Here is a 23,253-nt window from a genome sequence, read left to right as displayed (position 1 = left end):
CATCTCCTTGCTACTTTGAGTTCAAGCAATCTCTCTTTACTTTTGTATGCAAGCTTTGAGTCCCTCTTAGATTTTCTAGATGTTTTGGACAATGTGGACAAGTCATTAGACACACACCCCCACTTTTATTTATGGATCAACCATGTATTGTAAGCGAGTTATACCATTGATTTCCCGCATGAGAGTTAAATGCCTTAACCGCTCAAATTGTATCTCTCTTTGTCCTTCACACCTCATTTTATTCTTTTCTTATATTATATATTTGTCTAGAGATTATCTTTCTTCTTTATAAGCAAAGAAGAGATGGGTTCTTTATTTTACTTAAAAAAGGTTGGCTCAACTCCATCTGGCTTCTTTGCTTCATTCATTAGTGCCTTATGAAGGAAGTGATGAAGAGATCTCTAGAGATTGTCTTTCCAAAAATTATTTCAAAAATTATCATTAACTATTGTGTAGTACATAATGCACTATCATGACCTTGAATTAATTACAGGTAGGGATCACAATTTACTCCAATCTTGTAAATACCTGCAAGAACCCCAAAATTCCATTTTTTTAGGGTCAAGTCCCTGGAAGATCTCTAATCTAGTATTGATCTCCACCAACATCTATGTTTCATTATATATATAACTAACAATTATATGAAGATAATATTTTTTTTCCTGTATGTATGTTTAAATTAATAGTAAAATCAAGAGAAGAGATAGATGCATGTGATGATATCATATAAAATATCATATATTTTTATTTATTTTAGGTATTTTTTTTCCTTTGCATTGATCCTTCACAACATAGGTGGGAAGATTACATGAAGTTTTATCCCCTTATATATTTTAGATTAATTGAAGGGTACATAAAAGGCTAGCCCCCTTTTTATTTATATGTCATTGTTAATTTCTTCAATAATGGAGATTAGCTTCTCAATCCTGACAGGTTTCAGAACAACATCATCTGCTCCAGCATACAAGAAGTCCAGTACTGCCTCCCTTGTGTAGAAGGTGATGATCCCAAGTATTTTTGTGGTAACTCCCATAGCTCTCAGTCTCCTTGTTGCCTAATTCATAATAAATCAAACAGGGAAAAAAGTAGTTAGTTTTTTATTTGTTAATTTTTTTCATGCTACCAAGAAAGATAGTAGAATACATGTATGCCATTGTCCATTGCTGGCATGTCCTTATCCATGATAATAAGATCCACAACAACTCCTTCATAAATGATCTCCAAAGCTTCTTCTGCATTGTTAGCCACAAGAGACTCAACTCCAAGTGCCCTAAGAGTTCCTACCAAAATGGCTTGCTCAACCCTGCAGTCATTTACAATGAGAGCTCTAAGGGTGTGCATGGGGTTAGGTGATTCTGAATCATCCATCGATTGTTTTCTGCAAAATAAGGATTATATAATAAAAACGAAAGATCGGATATGGTAGTTAAATAACTTAAGATTGTTATAAACTAAATAAAGTAATGCGAAGAAAGAAAGCCATGAAAGAAATGATGGTGCAAGGATGTTACCTTTAGATAACTATAATGATTCTATGTTCTCAATGCAGTTGTATGTGGTTGCCGATTCTCCCTTTAAATAGACGTCTTCTTGCCGTACTTTGACTTCTATTTTTGGACTATATCTTTTCTTAGATTTTTTTTTTTTGTATTTGATTTATTAAGATTGCTCCGCATCTCAGTAAATCTTGTGAAGATTACATCATGGATATTGCCTTATATTTAGTGGCTTAAGATTGATTTTGATGCCAAAAATAGGGGTTGGATGACAAACATTATATATTATATTATGTAATAATAATATGAACGTTAGCAGAATTTGAATTTGTATGTATTTACATTATATATTATGTAATATCCTACATTTGGGGTACGAATCTCTCACTCATCCTCACAATTGATTACAAGAACCCTCTCTATTGATTAACCGAAGCTCACTTTCTCACCCACACTCTAGGGTCTCTCTCATTATGATCACTCTAAATCTTCAGAGGAGGGTCTTATATAGATGTCTCACATCCCAAAAATGGAACTCCCTCCTTTAGAATTACTACAGCCACTTAAATTTGGAAACTTAAAATTTTGCTATTGTGATTCTGGTAGCAACCGAGCTTGCAAGGTGACATTCCTGCTGCAATTGAATGAGTTTCAGCTTTCGCTACAATGAGACCTCAAGGCACCTCCTACCCTCCTAGTTGTGTCTAAGCTGAATGCTGTCAAGTCCTCTCAATCTCATTCTACTAACAACTAGCTGAATTTCTTATAGTCTCATTAGTGCTGCCATCTCAAAGGTCACACTCCACCATGGTGCATATTCTCCATACCATAGATAGTCTTCAACGATCTCAACGATCTTCTACCAAACTGGATCTCTAAGTTACCAAAGTTTGGTCTTTATAATCTTCAAATTACAAACTTAATATTCCATTCATCTTGGTTCTTCACAATTGTCTTCAATCTTCACTTTAGTTTGTCATATCTCTAAATAGCTCAATCCAAGTTTGAGCTTCAAGTTACCTTACTGAATATAAATTGTGTCTTCATTTAACCACTTACAAAATTATGTTTCCATTCCCCATTCGGGACCTAAATTTCACACACATTCACCTTGTCCTTGACCTTGGGTAAAGGGATAAATATTTCCTTATTTGGTTACTCCCGTACCCACAAGGATTACATAGTTTTGAGGATTACCAATTTCTCTGATTTATTCTTTTTATAAATATTATATTTAAAATAAAATATTAGCTAGAAAGTTTTATAAAAAGTTTAAAAAATAAAATTTCAAAAGATTACATCACCACATACAATAACAAAACAAGTATAAACTACAGCCTAATAAAATAAAATCAATAAAGTCTAGAGTTTTATTTAGTCTTCTAATACTTTGGTAGTGATTATTTAATCATTATTAATTTTATAATTAAATAGATATATGTTTTTTAATTTTATTTATATATTTATAATATTTATAATTTAAAAAGAAAAATTTTTGCTTAAGTACCTTGTGGTTTGTCTTTTTATCAATTCAGGATTTGTGGTTTGAGTTGTAGAACTTTAGTACCATGTAGTCTAATGCATTTGTAAGAAGGTGTCAAAATGCTTAACTTCATTAATTCTTGCTGACATGGGATAAAAATAAAATTGAATTTATCTTTTTACCCTTATTTACATTAATAAAATATGTATTAGTAAAAACCATTAATGTCTACTTTGTATAGTATTTAAAAACCATTCAAGTTAAAATTGGAGGTAAAACTTGAATGGTTCTTAATTAGTACATGTTTTAGTAATGTAAATATGTGCAAAAAGAAAAATTAAGGTTTAAATTAACAAAGTTAAACATTTTGGCACTTTTTTTGGTAAACATTTTAGATTACGGGGTACTAAAGTGTTACAACTCAAACCACAAGTCCCGAATTGATAAAGAGGTAAACCACAAGGTACTTTAGTAAAATTTCTCCTAATTTAAATTATATAATTTCATGGGGAGAGTATTTCCCGTCCTCATTTCTATCCCCAGAGGGGAATAGTAACTTTACCCATCCCCATCCCATCCTTGCCATGAGAGGAATTGGGTACTCTTTACCCATCCCTAGAAGATGGTGAGCCTCTATGCGACTGCACATGTGGCTGAGTTCTCTAATCTCACTTTACTTTGAAAACTTAATAGAGATTGTGGAGGAATTGTCTTAATCTCATCCTCCCTGCCTCTTAGGATTCAATCAATCTCACCATTAAGTGAGTTTCTCATTACTTTTGAATGTAAGCTTTCAGTCCCTCTTCAATTTTCTAGATGTATGCATATATTTTTTGAATCTTGGTATATAAATATTTGTCGGGCCCTTTTAGAAATCATCACATGGAAAATTCTCAAAAGGTGTTTAGTGATTCACCACCCTGAAAGAATTGCATGTGTCTTTGTTATTCTTACCTCATTTTCTTCTATTCTTATGTTTTATTTATTTGTCCCTCTGTTACTTTTCCTCTTTATAAGCAAAAAAGTGATGTGTTCTTTATTTTTCTTAGAAAATGCTGGCACATCTTCATCTTGCTTCTTTGTTTCATTTATTAGTGCCTTGTGAAGAAAGTCTGCTGAAGACAACTCTAGAGATTGTCTTTTAAAAATTATGGTCAACAATTAATGTAATATTACACAAAACACCACCATCGTATTAGACCTTGAATAATTAGTAGTAGGAATTCTATATATATATATGATAAGTGTATAATTGAACACAAATTTTTTTTATATTATTTTATACAGTTAATTGGTATGTATTTTGATATTTTTTTGGAAAATGATGCTTAACATGGTGTAAAATTTGATTTTAGGTGACGGACAATGCATAATGAAAGGCCAAAAGAAGCAATGTTGAGCCAAAACAAAGAAGATAAAACTCTCTCGACATTAAGAACAAGGGAAGAAGCTAGACAGAACACCTTACAACCACATTTATGATCATAAGTGTCGTCTAGAGAACCTTGCATGCATGCTTATGCTAGTAAGAAAGAGCACAATTGCCAGACAGAGATTTTCGAGCAAGATTTACGCCCGTAAGTCGGGCGGTAAGGTCCATATAGAAGAGTTTATTGGGAACAGATACACTCGTAAAGGAGGTCGCAAGCACCATTTAGAGGAGTTTATGGTCCAGAGGTTACTATGGTACCGGAGACCTTTTCTTCGCTTTTGTCATCTTTTCCGAGTGCGTTCCAAAGTTTTTGGTTCAGTTAGGGGAGTTTGTGGTTGTAAAGTAGTCTTTTCGGTGTTTTTCAATCTAAAAACATAAACATGCCTATGTTTAGGCCGTGTTTATGCCCACACATTTTATATGATGATTTTTGGCTTGGTTTTGGTGCAAAATTAACCAACATGTAATGTGTACGCCCTGAAACACACCCGTGCTAAGAAGATTTTTCAAATTTCTGTAATTTACATAGCCAAAAGCACGCCCATGCTTTTCCTGGTGAAGTCCAGACATGCTCTTTACTATAACGGTGTTATTGTAGCAGCGCACAGGGTGAACCAAGCCCGTGCTTTGGCTTTTCCAACTTCGATTTAAAGGCATTATAATTCTTTTGTAAACCCTAACCCTTTACCCCTTCTGCCCTCTTCTTCCCTTGGTGTTCCCTATTGATTTATTGCATTTGAGGTGAGGTATGATACTTATGAGCATGTAATGCTTGAGATTTACATTTATGTGGAATGATGCTCATTTCTGGCATATGGCCATCGTCCTGGATATGTACCATTTGATTTATTATTATTATTATATTATTGTTACACTACGGGTGGTTGATGGTGATGGGGTTGTAACCCTCCTGCTGCAGTAGGGGGCTAGCCTTTAGAGGTGGCGTGGAGGACCCGGTTGTGCTTATCCATCTTAGGTGGTGCGTAGAGTTCTGACTGGATGATACATCGGAATTTCGGAGTCATCATACGGAATAGGTGGGTCAACGCCAAGGACATGAGGGCCTTGACAACTCTGAACTTAGTTGTGGCTACAACTATGATTTGGAGGATTTTCTAGACCATTCATTGATTTACCAATATGTATTATATTAATTGAGACTTCGTGATTCTTATGTTGAATTCTCGTGCAATATTCCCTCCTATATTTGAAAAGAATGAGTTTGTGACGAGTTTCACAATTTGATGTTTTGCAAATTCGTATTATGCTTGAAGATGAGTTTTGAAATTGAAATCCTGATTTAAGGCAAATGTATTAAATAGGATGTTTATGGATATCGCCTATATATATTCGCTATGCAAATTATTGTATCTTTTAGAGTTGTTGTATTTATGCAAAAGCTTAATTGTTGATGTTTCTTCAACTCGATTTGATATTATTTTTGAATTATGCTAACCTACTCACTGAGTAACTCCTCTCTCTTTTTCCCAGGCTCTAGCAGCCAGTAGTATGGCGGCAAAGCGGTGTGTTAGGCATCCACTATTTTTTTCATTCATTTTTAGTATATGTATGTTATTCATTGAGCATGTACTTGTTGTATTAGAACATGGATCCATTAGTGTGTTTGAACTCTGTAAGCTTGAGTTGCTTGATTGTCTAGCTTCTTGGAAACTTATTGTAATTGTGATGAGCGGGTTCCATTGGACTCTACTTTCATGTTATTATATTGTTGTTTCTCCTATGTATCTATGTATTCACATTTTGTACATGTTGTTAAGTGTCATTGATTCTAGGAATTTTGTTAGCCATACAACGACTTGAGGGTAGAATGGTGGGGTATCCCTCCTCTAGTTGTCGTAGTGGTTGTCGCATCCCGGGGCCCATCGGGTCATGGCTTGATACTAATCGCCATAGGGTGGACCATAACATCAAGATACAAGACCTTACAAGTGGAGCCTATGGTTGTAAGATGCTTGTAAGACACATGACTCATCATTTCCAGCTCCTTTACGGCCTTGTTCTTAAACGCATAAGTCACTCATAAGTGGTTAGATATATAAAATTTTACTAAGGATTTTGGGGGGAAGCTTTTGGCAGTTAAGTGAAGGGAAAAAGGGAGAAAGGTTCTCAATCATTCCACCAACAGTCCGGCGACTTGGAGATCCTCATCCACCATCTAGGACACCATTGGAGTTGTCGAGGAGTGTTCTCCATGGCGTTGTGGAAGATCGATGGGAGATTCATCAACACTAAAAGGCAATAAAGAGAGAAGGGAGTTTCAATGTTTTCATTTACTTTTCCTGCATTATTGGATTGTATGAGTGTTCTCCTTTTAATGGAGAACTAACTTCTTGATGTTTGGGCATAGATGGAACCTAGGATTTATAGTTTTGATTAGCATTGGTTGCAAATTTTGGAGCTTTTACATGGATTGATTGATTGCAATTTATTAAAGTTGAATTCAATTGTATTGAATTCTATTGTAGTGAATGCCAAGGATTTATAATTGTTGTACTTGTGTAATGAATTGAAAGATCCACTTATTATAGACATATCACAATTGAAGGGAATCACGAATCCGCCTAGAAATATGACACTTTGTGGTTGAGATTTCTCCCCTATAAACCTTCCCAGCAAGTTAACTTAGGATTTTTAGTGTATTGCGATCATAGATAGCATGGTAAGTTTGTATGGGATTAAGGTCAACATCATACAAGACTAGTTATTGTTCACCTTGAGAAAGGGGGCAATATGAATTATAAATTCTCTCTGTTCAACTAGATTGCAAGATTTTGTGTAACCTTGTCCAGAACATAACAAAACCCATAGGGGAAGTCTATGCCCGAACATCCTTTTTCCATGCTTATTTTGCCATACTTTTACTTATGTTTCTAGTTCTTGATTTTCTGATTTTGAATTTACACCTCACATCTTTGATTAAGTTGATTGTCGGCTTTAGAATTAGTACTAGTATTCTCTAGTTCTTTGTGGATCAATAACCGTGCTTCCTAGCACACTATATTACTTGATCGGCACATGCACTTGTGTTTCATAGATGACATTAGTCCATCTCAATATATATTTAGTATCAAGTTGGTTAGAGATCTCTAATCTAGTATTGATCCCCATCAACATCCTATTTCATTATATATATATATATATAAATATAACTAACAATTATGTTTAAATTACTAGTAAAATTAATATAAGAGATAGCTAGGATGATATCATATAAAATATCATATATTTTTATTTATTTTAGGTATTTTTTTTTCCTTTTCATTGATCCTTCACAACATAGGTGGGAAGATTACATGAAGTTTTATCCCCTTATATATTTTAGATTAATTGAAGGGTACATAAAAGGCTAGTCCCCTTTTTATTTATATGTCATTGTTAATTTCTTCAATAATAGAGATTAGCTTCTCAATCCTGACAGGTTTCAGAACAACATCATCTGCTCCAGCATACAAGAAGTCCAGTACTGCCTCCCTTGTGTAGAAGGTGATGATCCCAAGTATTTTTGCGGTAACTCCCATAGCTCTCAGTCTCCTTGTTGCCTAATTCATAATAAATCAAACAGGGAAAAAAAGTAGTTAGTTTTTTATTTGTTAATTTTTTTCATGCTACCAAGAAAGATAGTAGAATACATGTATGCCATCGTCCATTACTGGCATGTCCTTATCCATGATAATAAGATCCACAACAGCTCCTTCATAAATGATCTCCAAAGCTTCTTCTGCATTGTTAGCCACAAGAGACTCAACTCCAAGTGCCCTAAGAGTTCCTACCAAAATGGCTTGCTCAACCCTGCAGTCATTTACAATGAGAGCTCTAAGGGTGTGCATGGGGTTAGGTGATTCTGAATCATCCATCGATTGTTTTCTGCAAAATAAGGATTATATAATAAAAACGAAAGATCGGATATGGTAGTTAAATAACTTAAGATTGTTAGAAACTAAATAAAATAATGCGAAGAAAGAAAGCCATGAAAGAAATGACGGTGTAAGGATGTTACCTTTAGATAACTATAATGATTCTATGTTCTCAATGCAGTAGTTGTATGTGGTTGCCGATTCTCCCTTTAAATAGACGTCTTCTTGCCGTACTTTGACTTCTATTTTTGGACTATATCTTTTCTTAGATTTTTTTTTTTGTATTTGATTTATTAAGATTGCTCCGCATCTCAGTAAATCTTGTGAAGATTACATCATGGATATTGCCTTATATTTAGTGGCTTAAGATTGATTTTGATGCCAAAAATAGGGGTTGGATGACAAACATTATATATTATATTATGTAATAATAATATGAACGTTAGCAGAATTTGAATTTGTATGTATTTACATTTCTCTCTTGAGAATATTTTTATGATAAAATTTTCATTTTCTATAGTATTCAAATTTGTGAGAAATCTCATAAAAGCGATTTGCACTTTTAGTTTTATATTTTGTTCCAAATTTTGAACTGTTATACTTTTATAATGTTCAATACAATTTACATAGTGGCAATTGTATTTGTTTTTCTTGGATACACGATTAGGATATTAGTTTATGTATTTGTGTTACATTAGAAATGCTTATAAATATAATAATTAGTGGTGTAGTTGAATTTTAATATAAGTGGGTATTCTTACTTTACATCCACACTTTAATATAATTATACCTTTGTTATTTTTTGGAAAAAAGAGCTACAATGTAGCGATTTATTAATAATTAAGAAAAACAAATACAAGGCAAAGAAGTAAGAAGCATAACAATACACCAACCTAACTAAACATAACATAACATAGAATATATTAAAGAAGGAATCCTACTCTTCTAGCAACTCTCGTGAGCCATCTTTCCCATTCCAAACCAAGGTGAAACAAGGAGATATGGACCATTTGACACAATTCCTAACTAGCTGGGATGAGGCCACACAGTTCCAGGCCTGGGGAATAGGATCAACTCTAGGAGATCCAACCACAAGGAGCTAATGTCCAATAATCAATTGATGCAATTGACATGCATTCAAACACTCTCCTCCTTCATTAGCCTTTAGGAGATTTGAACATGTAACAAAGACTTTCCCAACCCTCAGATTCTCCATGGTGGCATGATGTAATGTAACAATTAGAGCCTTTACTTCTACATTCAGCTTTGACACAATAGGGATATGGTAACAGCTAATAAGACAAATTTCAAAATTAGTTCCTGCAATACATAACTTACTCCTCCATTACATGTTTCTGCAGATCAAAACACAGTAGAGAATATGAAGAAGTTCTTCCTTAAGTGACATGTTGATGTAGTATTGAATTCTTGAACATGAGCAGTGCCCATCTTGATAATCCAATTGAAATTATGCTATCTGTTCTTGAAGATGAGATCACAACAAGCCTTCAAACTGAACCAAACCACTACAACAATCACATTGGTCATATGCTTGGGGACACTAGAATAGCTATAATCAAGCCAACTACTAGAGGAAATACTATATTGGCAAGAAAATTATCTAGCAGTAAAGTCCTTAACCCTACCCCAAATTTCTTGTGCCTCACTACATTGGTTAAAAATATGTTATGTAATTTCATTCATTAAGCCACAAAAAAATATAAGGAGCGAGAGGGACTTATTAATGGCAATGAGAAGATCATATGTTTTGACGTTGCTCTACACTACCAATCAAATAAATAACTTAACTTATGGGAAACATTTAGCTTCTAAATGCTTCTGCACCCTTCCCATGATTCAATAGAGACACTTTTATTGTTAAAAAAAATTATATACATCAATTGGAATTCTACTATTGTTAGTCATATGATACCTAACCCAATGGTCACTGTCATGTCAGTTGATACTCCCCAGACTGAACATCGAAGAGTTTAGGATAACCCAAAAAACCTTTTGAAAAAATGGAGTATTCCAACAATCCTCCAGAATAAAGTCAATAATAGGTTTTCAAAATCCACATCCATATCAATGATCATGGGTTTAAAAGCTAGAGGAGTTTCAAAACACCATAGGTCATGAAGAATAGAAATGTTGCAGGATTAACAGAATTGATCTAGAGAAAAGGTTTGATGACACTAGAAGTCCTACAAATCCCTCAAAAAAACTAAGAGCAATTTTGGGTAATAGAACAGTTCCAAAAATTAACCAAGCCAAATTTCTAAATGAGAACATCCACCCACATAACATCTTTAGAATTAATATAATTAAGAACATTTTTTGACCATCAGAGAGTTCTTAACTAAATGGAAATTCCTGATGCCCAAAACCCTCTCAAATTTACCCAGTATAGTGTTATTCTAGTTGACCAAGGAAATGTCACTAATATTGCCACTACTTGGCCCAAAGGAATTTTCTAGCACTTTTTGAAATCTTATCAAGGACTTCATCTTGAATAGGATAAATTGAGAGGTTAATAAACAGGGGTTGCCAACAAAGTGCTATTAATGAACACAGTTTTACCAGCCTTAGACAAATTAGACTGGTCCAACTCGTAGTTGCCTTATTGACTCTCAATCATGGACCGGAAGAGGATAGTGGCCAATTTTTTATGGGAGAACTAGACACCCAAATAGAGAAAAGTCAAAGAGCCAATGCTAAAATTGAGAATGGAACTCCTAGTTATACCATGTTACTTGAGCATCATCTTGTGTAATGTTTTTATATGGTGGCCATCCCTTCTTCTAATATTTAGCATAACATATTCTTTATTGTTAGTACTATGTGAACTATTGTTTCCTCTATTCTTGATAACTTTTATCCCTTAAGAGGGGTATAACTATGTACTCTAAATGATCCTTAAATGAGTCATGTTTTGGTAAGTATATTTGATGGAAGTAATTATGAATTTGCAACTTATGAATATATTGTTATTTTTCTTTTGAAACATTTTGGCATGGATGGAATCACTGAATTAATAATTATATTGGGTGATGGAATCCTCGCAGATATGTGATTTGGTTTTTAGATACTAAGATTTATTATTTATAATATCAATTCATTCCCATGGAAATGGATCGGGTTCTAAATAAAAATTATACTACTATGATTTATTTCCAAAAGTTATTGTATACTAATAGAGAAATAGAGGAGATAACAAGCCAAGGGAGAGAAAGAACAAAATAATAGAGGTTCTTCTACAAAACTAGAGGTTAATTCAAGAGATTGATATTGAGACACAAGGTCTTATTTAAGCTCTTCCGCAAAGGATTTGGAGTTTTGAGGAGGTTTGAGATCTTGGTATGTTCATGACTTGGTAGAGCTTTTTAATATAACTTGCAAAGATGCATTGTATTCTTGTCATGTTCATATTGTTGTACATCTTTAATATTGTTGATACTTTTACATTGCATAGTTGATTCATTTTTGCTCTATGGTTTTCCCCTGATTGGGTTTTCTTGATTATTGCCTAGTTTTGCATTAGTAGTTTGATTGGATTGGGATTATTATCTACTTATGGCTCTTCAAGCATAATTAAATTGCAGGTATTAACATTACATATATTTTCCTTCCTGGTGATTTGCTTTTTATTAACAAGTGCGAAGATAGCAAGGTTAAATTTTTCTTTGGTTTTATTATATTCTAGTTGTAGGCATTCTTTTTACAACACATACATTTTTTTATAAGAAAAACAATTCGAAAGAGCATAAAGCTTTATATAATATATCATTCACTATCAACAAATACTATAAATTGCATGAATGGTGTGCCTTGAAACAAAATGTTATTAGCAATTATATATATATTTTTCTCTAGTATTCCATTATCAATTTCTTCGAGAATAGACATGAGCTTCTCTCTCTTGACTAGCTTTGGAACAAACTCATCTACTCCAGCATTCTAAAACTCCAACTCCACTTCCTTTATATCTTTTGCGCTGATTCAAATTATCTTTGTGGTGATTCCCATAGCCCTGAGCTTCCTCGTTGTCTATTTCAAAACAAAAAAAAATCCAGTTAGAATTTTTTTTTACCCACTGATTTATTCATAGTTGTTGTAAAGAGAGTAGAATATATGTATGCCATCATCTAGGTCAAGCATTTCCTTATCCATAAGGATAAGGTCTAGTATACCTTCTCCCTGGATGACCTCTAGAGTTTCTTTCTCATTATTTTTCACCACAGTCTCAACTCTAAGTCATGTAAGAATTGCAACTAAAAAGGCCTACTCAGACTTGCTGTCGTTCACCAGTAGAGCTCTCAATATGTGTTTGAGCTTCGACTCATAAGAGTTAGTTTCCCAAATTCTTACTAACATAGTTTCTACAAAATCACCAAAGCATAGAGCCAAACCTAAAGGATAAGTATAGCAATAAATAATTAAAGCTTGTTGAAAACTAAATAAAGCCTTATGAACACCCCTACATCAGGAGAGTTAGTATTACATTTCTTTTCCAATTCAAAAATTGAGGTTTCAATACTGTGACTAATCAGTATTTATAAAATCAAAAAGTAATAAAATAAAGTACAATGAAGAACTAAAGCATTTGGGGAAGAAAGACATGCACCAAAAAAAAAGGCTTGAAGGGTTTCACCTCTAGATATTTGGATTGATTCTATGTTATGGGTGATATGTAATGTCATGGACTCTCCTTTAAGTAGATGTTTCCCTTTCTATTTCGGACTATATCTTTTCTTGACATTTCAATATGGTGAATGAGATTTATTGAGATTTTCTTGATATCTCAATGAATATTGTGAGGATATTTCTTTGATTGCCTTACATTTGATATTAAAAAGATATTAATAAAGGTGATAAAAATAGTGCTTTTTCTCATTTTATTTTGTCCAAATATTAATTTGATTTCATTATTTTTCTTTCCAATTAGTTGATTTTATAAGCACAATTCATAAACATATATACAACATCGAATAGAATGAGGTTATATATATGTATGTATGTATGCATGTATATACTGGTTCAAATCAACTACTTCAATTTTTTACTTGATTTGATGCACAAAGTTGCTTTCTTAATCGTTTTTTTTTTTTGGTTTTATTTATAGATTTGATTCATGTTTTTGGTTTTTCAAATTTCCTTACCCATCCTTGATTACTATGGAATACTAACAAGGATGTAAATAGTCAAACTTAAACAGCCTATTCCCAGCATGCTCAGTTGGAATTGAATAGCTTAAGTTTGAAATTTTTTACAAAGGTTTGTTCAAACTTAGTTCGAAGATAATTCTAAGCTAGAAAACCAACCTTGAGCGATTAAATAAGGTTTAAAGTTTTGACCCAAGTTCTAGCTTTTATATAGCAAAGCTTGAGCTACTCATAAATAGCTTCATCAATTAATAGTAATTATTGTGGAGCATAGAGCTGTGGCAAGCTCAACCTTGTCAAGGATTTCAATAGAATGTGTAATTACTCCCTTGAACAATTGATTGATGAGAAAGATGTTCTAATATTCTTTCAAAAAATTCAAGAAGGAGTTTATGAGAATTTATGAAGTTCAATTTGGAGATACCAAAAACATTGTGGATGCTTCCAAAATCATGAGCTCACTTTTATTGTGTTTGCAATTTTACTTTTTGGTAATTATTATTTTCTGAGAATATATAATAAGACAGCATTGATCTTTTTATGTACCATGAAAATTTCATATAATGTGAAGATCAAATTTAGATGAAGTTAGTTAAAGAATTAATTAGAATAATGGATTCAAAAATCATTTGAGACAAATGTGATATGAATCTTAGCATTGAATTCCATTGTTTCCCATCATTCTTATATTAGAACAACAGTACTTGTATTCAAACAATACAAGGTTCAAAGTGTGTAGCAACTGTCACTATATTTTTCTTGTTTATCTAGCTTTTCAACCAATTTTATCAAAAATAAATAAATAAATAAACATAAAAATCGGTCACTATTTTACCTCCATTACTAGGTTTACCAAGAGGAATATGCAAATGTCCAGGAGGATACAATGAAGCCAATGTTTAATCTCGTCTTACCCTTAAGATGTTAGACAAGCATGCACAACTATAGGGTTGTAGAGTTGTTGCAATCTTACAATCTACCTTCTATGGCAAGTAGATTATATGAAATTCAGATTATTAAGTAAATAGTGGGAACTTAATGAATTCTTCTATTTCATATTTCGAAAATAGTTTATAACAAGTCTTTATGTAGACTTGCAACTATCTCTTTATTTTGGGACACAATTTTTATTTATTGTCTTTTTTTCATTAGATATAATTTTTTGTTAAATAAGAGAATGGTATGTCATTGTCTTCCTAGTCAAAAGTTGAGGATTCAAATCCTATCCATGGCTTGTAAACATTTCACCCAAATATATATATATATATATATATATATATATCTTTTTATCATTAAATGTACAATTTAAAATAAAGCAACTTCTTCCCCTAGTTTGGTAAAATATAATTATCATGTTTAGTTCAATAAATGAGTGAGGATGGGTAATTTTATTTTATTTATTTATTATTATTATTATTATTTTTGGAAAGAGGAGTGAGGAGTGTGATATATATATTGGTCAATTTACCCTTTTATATAGAATGGACAATGATCACTTTTTTTACACTTTTTTAATATATATATCTTGTACAAACTTTATTATTATTATTATTATTATTATTATTAAACCAATGCCATAATAGCTTTTTTTAATATATCTTTGTATTTTTATATTTTGGAGAATTAAGTCTAAAAAAAGTGTTATCCATGCTTTAAAGACTAGTCCACAATTTTTCTTTCTAATTTTTCCTTCTCTACACTTCAAAGAACCATTTCCTCTAACAAGATTTGGAGCTTTGAGAAGGTTTGAGATCTTAGAATGTTCATGCCATGGTGTAGCATTTTATTCCTATTTGTCGAGATGGATTGTATTCTTAAGATATTCACAATATTGCTGCAACTCTTTTATACTCTTAATACTCTCACATTGCATAGTGGATTCATTTGTGCTCTATGGTTTCCCTTATTTGGGATTTTTGATAATCGTCTTTCTTTGTTATTAGTTAATTTATTGATTGGGATTACTATCTACTTATGTCTCGTCAAATATAATTATATTGTAAGTATTAACATTACATCCCCTTTCCTTCCCAACGCTTGCCTTTTACAAAACTGGTTTCAAGATAATAGGGTTATATATATATATATAGTTTAATTGTAATTCTATTTTTAGGAATTCATTTTTTACAACACATGTATTTCTATTTAAGAAAAACAACTCAAAAGAGCACAAAGTTTTATTAATAATATTATTCACTATCAGGTAAATTGCATGAATGGTGTGCCTCAAAACACCATGTTATTTAGAAATTATAGAAGTTTTATTTTATATCTTATTGTCAATTTCTTCAAGAATAGACATGAGCTTCTCCCTCTTAATTGGCTTCGTGAGATACTCATCTGCTCCAGCATTCAGAAACTCTAACTCCGCCTCCCTCATATCTTCAGTGCTGATCCCAATTATCTTTGCAGTAACTCCCATAGCCCTAAGCTTCCTCGTTGCCTATTTCATTAAACAAAAAAAGAATTAGTTTTTTTCCCTTCACTAATTTATTTATTTTTTTGCAAGGAATACATGTATGCCATCATCCAATTCATGCATCTCCCTGTCCATAATGATAAGGTCTACTATAGCTCCTTCTTGGATGACCTCCAGAGCTTCTTTCTCATTATCTGCCACCAGAGTCTCAACTCCAACTCTTGAAAGAACTGCAACTAAAAGGACCTGCTCAAACTTGCTATCATTCACCACTAGAGCTCTCAGTTTATGCTTGAGGCTCAATGCATTAGGATTAGTTTCCCATATTCCTGTCATTATGGTATCTGCAAAATCACGAAAGCATAGAGTCAAACCTGAAGGATAAGTATAGACAATAAAAAAAAGTGAAGATTGTTGAAAACTAAATAAAGTACTATGAACACCCTTACAACAAGAGAGTTATTATTACATTTCTTTTTCAATTCAAAAGCTGAGGATTCAATACTATGACTTATCCATATTTATAAAAAAAAAATAGTACTAAAATAAAGTATTGAAGAAGTAAAGCATTACGGGAAGAATGATATGCAAAAAAAAAAGGCTCGAATGTTTCACCTCTAGGTATTTGGTTTGATTTTACGTTTTGGGTGATGTATGGTGTCGCCGACTCTCCTTTAAATAGATGTTTCCCTTTCTATTTTTGGACTATATCTTTTCTTGATATTTTTGATATGGTGAATAAGATTCATCGAGATTTTCTCAATATCTCAGTGAATATTGTGAGGATTATATTTCCTAGATTTCCTTATATTTGCTATTAAAAAAGTTAATAAAGATGATGAAAACGCGTTGCGGTATGGTGAAAATTATTTATTTATTTTATATGTTATAATATGTTGTGCTTACATGCATAATTAATATAAACAAAAATAATCATCGAACTATGAATAGGTAGAATATCCTATTTGGTCCCTCAAACTATGCCCAATTGCCCTTTTAATCCACTTAATATAAATTGTCGACAAGAGGTCTTTCAATTTTGAAAATTGGGAAATTCTAATCCAATCCTTCACAAACGTTTACTTTTTTTCGTGAGTCCCTGCTGATGTGGCATTATCACCTATTAAAATAATAATAATAATAATAATAATAATAATAATAATAATAATAATAATAAATAAATAAATAAATAAATGATTAAGTTGTTAACCAACAATTATACCACATCAAACTATTTTGGATTTGGATCCTAATCCAAGATGAAAGCAAATTTAGCCCTCTTCTTTTATCTCCACCATAACATAACATCAAACTATTTGGATTTGGATCCTCCTCCCCACTATCGCTGTCGTCTCCACCTCGCCTTCCTCTCCTCCCTCTCCCTTTCCCCTCCATCTCCCCTTCGATCATCCACTGCAATGTCAAATCATCCAACATCCTCCTCGACTCTTCCCTCAACCCTCACCTCTCCGACTTCGGCCACACCGTCCCCTTCTCCTCTATCTCTCTCTCTCCCCTCGACCCTTCCTACACTTCCCTTCACCTTCTCACCACCAAAACAATCGACTTCAGCTTCGGTGTTGCTCTCATCGAGCTCATCACTGGCCGAAGAGCCATCAACATCGACCACGGCCCTTTGGCCTTGTCTAACTGGGCCTTTTCCATGGTCAATCAATGTCTATTTGACGAGATGTGCAATGCCTGCATGGGACCGGTGATTGAGGAGTTCGTTGACAAGGGCATTGTTAATTGTTTATTAATAATTGAACAACTAATTTTATTTTATTTTTATTATTATTTTAATAGATGATAATGCCACATTAGCAGTGACTCATAGAAAAAATAAACTTCTGTTAAGGATTGGACTAGAATTTTCTAATTTTCAAAATTGAAGGACATCTTGCGGATAATTCATATTAGGGGCATTAAAAGGGTAATCAAGCATAGTTTGAGGGACCAAATAGGGTATTCTACCTCTATGAATATTATAAGGAATCAATTTTCTATTTCTTTATCTCATATATTTTTTCCTCTAATATGATGGCAATAATTTCATTTAAAATTTTAATTTTGCATTGTATTAATTTATCGTAAATCTTTTCCATGTCAAAGGCAAACATTGCTTTTTTTTTTTTTATTGATAAATGCGTCAAGCCCATATATACTCAGGGGCATGTATACGAGTTAATAATTTGATCAACTAGACCATGTGTTCTCACTAGGTGAAATGTGATTTATGCTGGAGACTGACACTCACAACTGAGGACCAGTTACCACCAATGTGTCCAACGGAACTTGAACTCAGGGCACTAAAATCTTAACACTAACACGTTTCACAATGGGGCCATATGCTGCTAGACTATGAGCCCTTTGGTTTTTTCATTTTTTTTTTTTTGTCCAAGTATTGATTTTATAAGCAAAATTCATAAACATGCATACATCATGGAATAGAAGGAAGCCATATACTATGTGTATATATATATATATATATTAGATCGGATCAAGTACTTGATTTTTTAGCTTGAATCAAATAGACTTGCTCAGTCAATTGACGGTTTTGGTTTGATTTTATGGGTGTGGTTCATGTTTTTGTTTATCATATTTCTTTATCCATCCCTAATTATTAAATGTTATACTAATAAGGATGCAAACGAGCCAACCTTAAATAGATTGCTCAGTTCAAAATTGAGTTGCTCTAGTTCAAAACATCTCACAAAGGTTTCTTCAAACTTAGTTTAAAATTAATTGTAAACTAGAAAACTAACCTTAGAGCTCAATTGAAACGCTCACAATCTTGACCCAAAGTTAAGTCTTTTATCTTACATAGCTTGAGCTGCTCATGAATACCAACATCAAGTAATACTAAGTGGAGCATAGAGCTCTGGCAAGCTCAACCCTCTCAAGGATTTCATTAGTGTGAGAGTACTACCCCTAAACAATTGATTGAAGAGAAGAATTTTTTAATTTTTCAGAGATTTCAAGACGGAGTTTATGAGAATTTATAAAGGTCAATTTGGAGATATCAACAACATTACGGTTTTGTGTTTTTTTAACAAATGTGACAAGCACGGTATAGTTAAGGGCATGCATACGGGCCAGAAGTTGATCATTCAATTTGTGCATCCTCAGCTCGTGACATGGGTTTAAACTATAAGTTCGCATCCACAATCGGAGACTTGTTACCATCATTCAATCCAGTAGGATTTGAACTCAAAACCTTTTAAATATCTCACATCAATATTTTTCGTACGTGATATCAATGCACCATGTTATGAACCTTTTGGCTGAAACAACTTTAAATTGAAAATCATTATGACCTGAGGCACAACTACTCATCTCATTTTTGCAAAAGACACTAAACACCTTATATCAAATCTCGCATTGCCAAATCTTGCTGAGATTAAATTGAATGAAATTAGACCGGCTCGGCTTGATCTAACTTGGCTTGGCTTGTTGATCTTCCTCTTTAGCGCTTAAATTGGAGTCACAGATAACCATGCCTAATTATTATGTCAACCTGCTTGACATGTTGAACATGCTTGAATTACATTATTAAATTTTAATTATAACATTCCAAATATGTATGTTTCGAAAATTCAAAATTTTCACTCAAATATTTAAATATATAAAAAAAATTAAGTATATGCACTATTAAGACTCTTGAGGAATATAACTAAAAGAAACCCTATAATAATTTCCAAAAAATACTTTTTTAAAAAACATAAAATAATATTTAATTTTAAAAAAATCATAAATAAGCCAAAAACAGCCATTAAACAAAAAAAAACACAATAAATACTATAAACAAATTTATTTTTTTTTGGTGGCAAATTCCAACCCATTATATGAGAATTAATTTATGTATGATAATTTGGCCAAGTCAGTATGTGAAATGATGGATGTCTTTGAAATCCCTCAATTATTTGAGTTCTTAGTATGAGTTAAGATTTGTTATGTTTTTTTTTAGGGAGAAAAAAGGCTGCCAATTAAATAATAATAATAATAATAAAGACAATAAAAATCCTTTTTCCATTCCCCCAATTCAGATGTGAAAGCAGCAAACAAACAATACAATCAGAATCAAAATGAATATAAACCCAAAACTTGGGAAGGTTCAAGTCAATGACAGTGTCCTCACCAACTTTGTAAGTTTAAGTGGATATTCCAATCATCATCCTTCCCAAAAAGAAGAGCTCCAAATCCAATGGAATCCTCTTCCCACCATCAAATCACAGCTCCTCTAAGTACCTAAACTAACTACCTCTCTTTTCCCTCCCTTTTATTTTATTTTATTTTCTTGGTATGCTTTCACTTCTCATATATCTTCTCTATCAATCTCCAATCTTGCAGTAACTAATAAAACCACCATCCATGAAGCTCCACACCAACCTTCATCATCATCCTCACGATTAGAAGCCCGAAGAAATCTCCGGCAACTCTCCGGTTGAGCAGGTGGTGCTGACTGTCCCGATAACTGACGATCCATCATCACCGGTGCTCACTTTCCGAACATGGTTTCTTGGAATGATATCTTGCATTCTTCTATCTTTCCTCAACCAATTCTTTTGGTACCGGAAAGAACCACTGTCTATCACTTCCATCTCAGCTCAGATCGCCGTTGTACCACTCGGTCATCTTCTCGCTTCAGCTCTTCCTCGCCGTGTCTTCTTCGCCGGCTCCCAGTTGGAGTTCACCCTCAATCCAGGACCATTCAACATCAAAGAACATGTTCTTATCACCATCTTCGCAAACTCCGGAGCCGGCTCTGTTTATGCAGTCCATATCATTTCTGCTGTCAAGATCTTCTATAAGAAGAACATCACTTTCTTTCTCTCCTTCGTCATCATCATTACTACTCAGGTATTTTGCCGAATCCCCAATTCTTTTTTACACTTCCAATTGTTATTGTTATTGATGAATTCGAATGGTTTGGAAATGGAGAAGGTTTTGGGATATGGATGGGCAGGGTTGTTTAGGAGTTATTTGGTAGAGCCTGCCGCCATGTGGTGGCCTTACAATCTGGTTCAAGTTTCACTTTTCAGGTATATAACTTCAACAAAATATCGAAGTTGATAGGATGAGAAATTCATGCTTATTTAATACTGCAGGGCACTTCATGAGAAGGAACAAAGACGAAAGGGGTATTTAACGAGAAACCAATTTTTCGTGATTGCTTTTATATCTAGTTTTGCCTACTATGTCTTCCCCGGCTACCTCTTCAAAATGCTAACCTCACTGTCATGGATTTGCTGGGTCTTCCCTGAATCTGTGCTTGCTCATCAACTTGGTTCGGGGATGCACGGGCTCGGTGTGGCTGCCATAGGACTAGATTGGTCTACAGTTTGTGCTTATCTCGACAGCCCGCTTGCGAGCCCATGGTTCGCTACCGCCAATGTTGCGACTGGTTTTTTCCTTCTTGTTTATGTCATCACACCTATCACTTACTGGCTCAATGTCTACAATGCCAAGACCTTCCCAATCTTCTCTGATGAGCTCTTCACATCCTCAGGCCTGAAATACAACATAACTGAAATTATTGATGCTAATCTTCAGCTTGATGTCAATGCTTATCAGAACAAAGGCCCTCTTTATCTTAGTACATTCTTTGTGATGACATACGGCATCGGTTTTGCCTCCCTCACTGCAACAATAGTCCATGTTCTCTTGTTTCATGGAAGGTACACGTATATACTTTTTGATCTTTGATTCAAAAATGAAACAGAGTACTAAATTGTCGTGGATTTGCAGAGAAGTATGGCAGATGAGCAAGTCTGCATTCAGAGAGAAAAATAAGGATGTTCATACAATGTTAATGAGGAAATACAAACAAGTTCCTCAGTGGTGGTTTCTAAGCATTCTTGTTTGCAATGTAGCTCTCACAATCTTTGCTTGTGAGTACTACATTGATGAGCTTCAACTGCCTTGGTGGGGAGTGCTTCTAGCTTGTGCATTGGCATTGTTCTTCACTCTTCCAATTGGAATCCTCAAAGCAACAACAAACCAAGTACTCTGAATTTTTTCCTTTTCCGAGTTTATTAACATTGTCCAGATCACTGAGTTGTTTGTTAATTTTGATTGATAGACACCAGGATTGAATGTCATCACTGAATACATCATCGGTTACATATACCCGGGCCGTCCGGTGGCGAACATGTGCTTCAAGGTCTATGGCTTTATCAGCATGAAACAAGCTCTGTTTTTTCTGCAAGATTTCAAACTTGGGCACTATATGAAGATTCCTCCAAGAACAATGTTCATGGCTCAGGTTACAAAATTTCAAATTTAAATCAGTTGTCTGTAAACTCTAATTATTGGTCTTCAAAGGATTTTCCTCTCAATTGTCATTGTTTGGTGTTTGTACATTCGATTGCTAAAAATTCTTAATAATATTGATCTGAAGTCCATTTTGATCAGGTTGTAGGAACTCTTATATCTGCAATGGTGCACTTAGGAACTGCATGGTGGCTCATGGATAGCATTCCGAACATCTGTGATAGGGCGAAGTTATCACCTGATAACCCATGGACATGCCCGGGAGATCATGTGTTCTATGACGCTTCAGTTATTTGGGGCCTCATCGGTCCCCGGAGAATCTTCGGAGACCTTGGCAGCTACTCAGCAATCAATTGGTTTTTTCTTATTGGTGCAGTGTTGCCGGTTCTTGTCTGGATTGCTCACAAGGCCTTTCCGACACAGAAGTGGATTCGTCTGATTACAGTCCCAATAATGATTAGTGCACTCGGAGAAATGCCTCCGGCAACAGCTGTTAACTACACCACTTGGATTACCATCGGTTTTCTCTTTGGTTTCATTTTGTATCGATACAGACGGGATTGGTGGCAGAGACATAACTATGTTCTATCCGGTTCTCTTGATGCAGGACTTGCTTTCATGGCAGTGTTGTTGTATTTATGTTTAGAGTTTGAGGGAATCAAGATCAACTGGTGGGGAAACAAGCTGGATGGATGTACACTGGCTTCTTGTCCAACTGCTGAGGGGATTACTGTTGATTACTGTCCAATCTCCAAAAAAATCAGTGCTTAAATTTGGTGGTTTTAATTGCAAATATGAACATACATGTTTAGTAGATGATAGCATTGTATTTGTATAATTTGAAAATTTATGTTTATGGCTTGTTTGATTTGATTATGATCAAAGAAACAAAGTTTTGTTTCTCTAGTTGGAAGATCTGAAAAATTTCTTTCTCTTAATTAAGCAAAGCTAATAAGAAAGGAACAAGAAGATGTTAATCATATTGTCAGTTAAAGAATACGAAAATCAATGGTTTACATGAAACATAACCTTAATAAAGAGATATTTTCTAACATTCAGACTATGAAACCATATAGAAATTTTATTTTGTTTGTTAATAATGATATCGTTAGA

At 33.7% G+C, this 23,253-nt stretch overlaps 2 protein-coding genes across 3 annotated transcripts in view; both read left to right on the top strand.

The window, feature by feature from the left end:
* LOC120279250 (DNA excision repair protein ERCC-1) overlaps positions 1 to 23,253 on the top strand; it is a 70,865-nt gene that overhangs the window by 24,080 nt on the left and 23,532 nt on the right.
* LOC120279248 (oligopeptide transporter 7-like) lies at positions 20,001 to 23,046 on the top strand. 2 transcript variants are annotated; one of them, XM_039286125.1, is made up of 7 exons: positions 20,001 to 20,111; positions 20,218 to 20,727; positions 20,812 to 20,909; positions 20,976 to 21,545; positions 21,616 to 21,871; positions 21,950 to 22,132; positions 22,282 to 23,046. In XM_039286125.1, exons 2-7 carry the CDS (start codon positions 20,392 to 20,394, stop codon positions 22,909 to 22,911), a joined length of 2,073 nt encoding a protein of 690 aa, XP_039142059.1. In that variant the 5' UTR covers positions 20,001 to 20,111; positions 20,218 to 20,391; the 3' UTR covers positions 22,912 to 23,046. The 2 variants fall into 2 exon arrangements, with proteins under 2 accessions (XP_039142059.1, XP_039142060.1); XM_039286126.1 differs by having other exon boundaries at positions 20,001 to 20,727.

This window comes from Dioscorea cayenensis, chromosome 16 (genome assembly GCF_009730915.1).
Source record: "Dioscorea cayenensis subsp. rotundata cultivar TDr96_F1 chromosome 16, TDr96_F1_v2_PseudoChromosome.rev07_lg8_w22 25.fasta, whole genome shotgun sequence".
Lineage (NCBI taxonomy): Eukaryota > Viridiplantae > Streptophyta > Magnoliopsida > Dioscoreales > Dioscoreaceae > Dioscorea > Dioscorea cayenensis.
The sequence above is the reverse complement of the archived record's forward strand: the minus strand, read 5'-3'. Positions and strand labels throughout refer to the sequence as shown.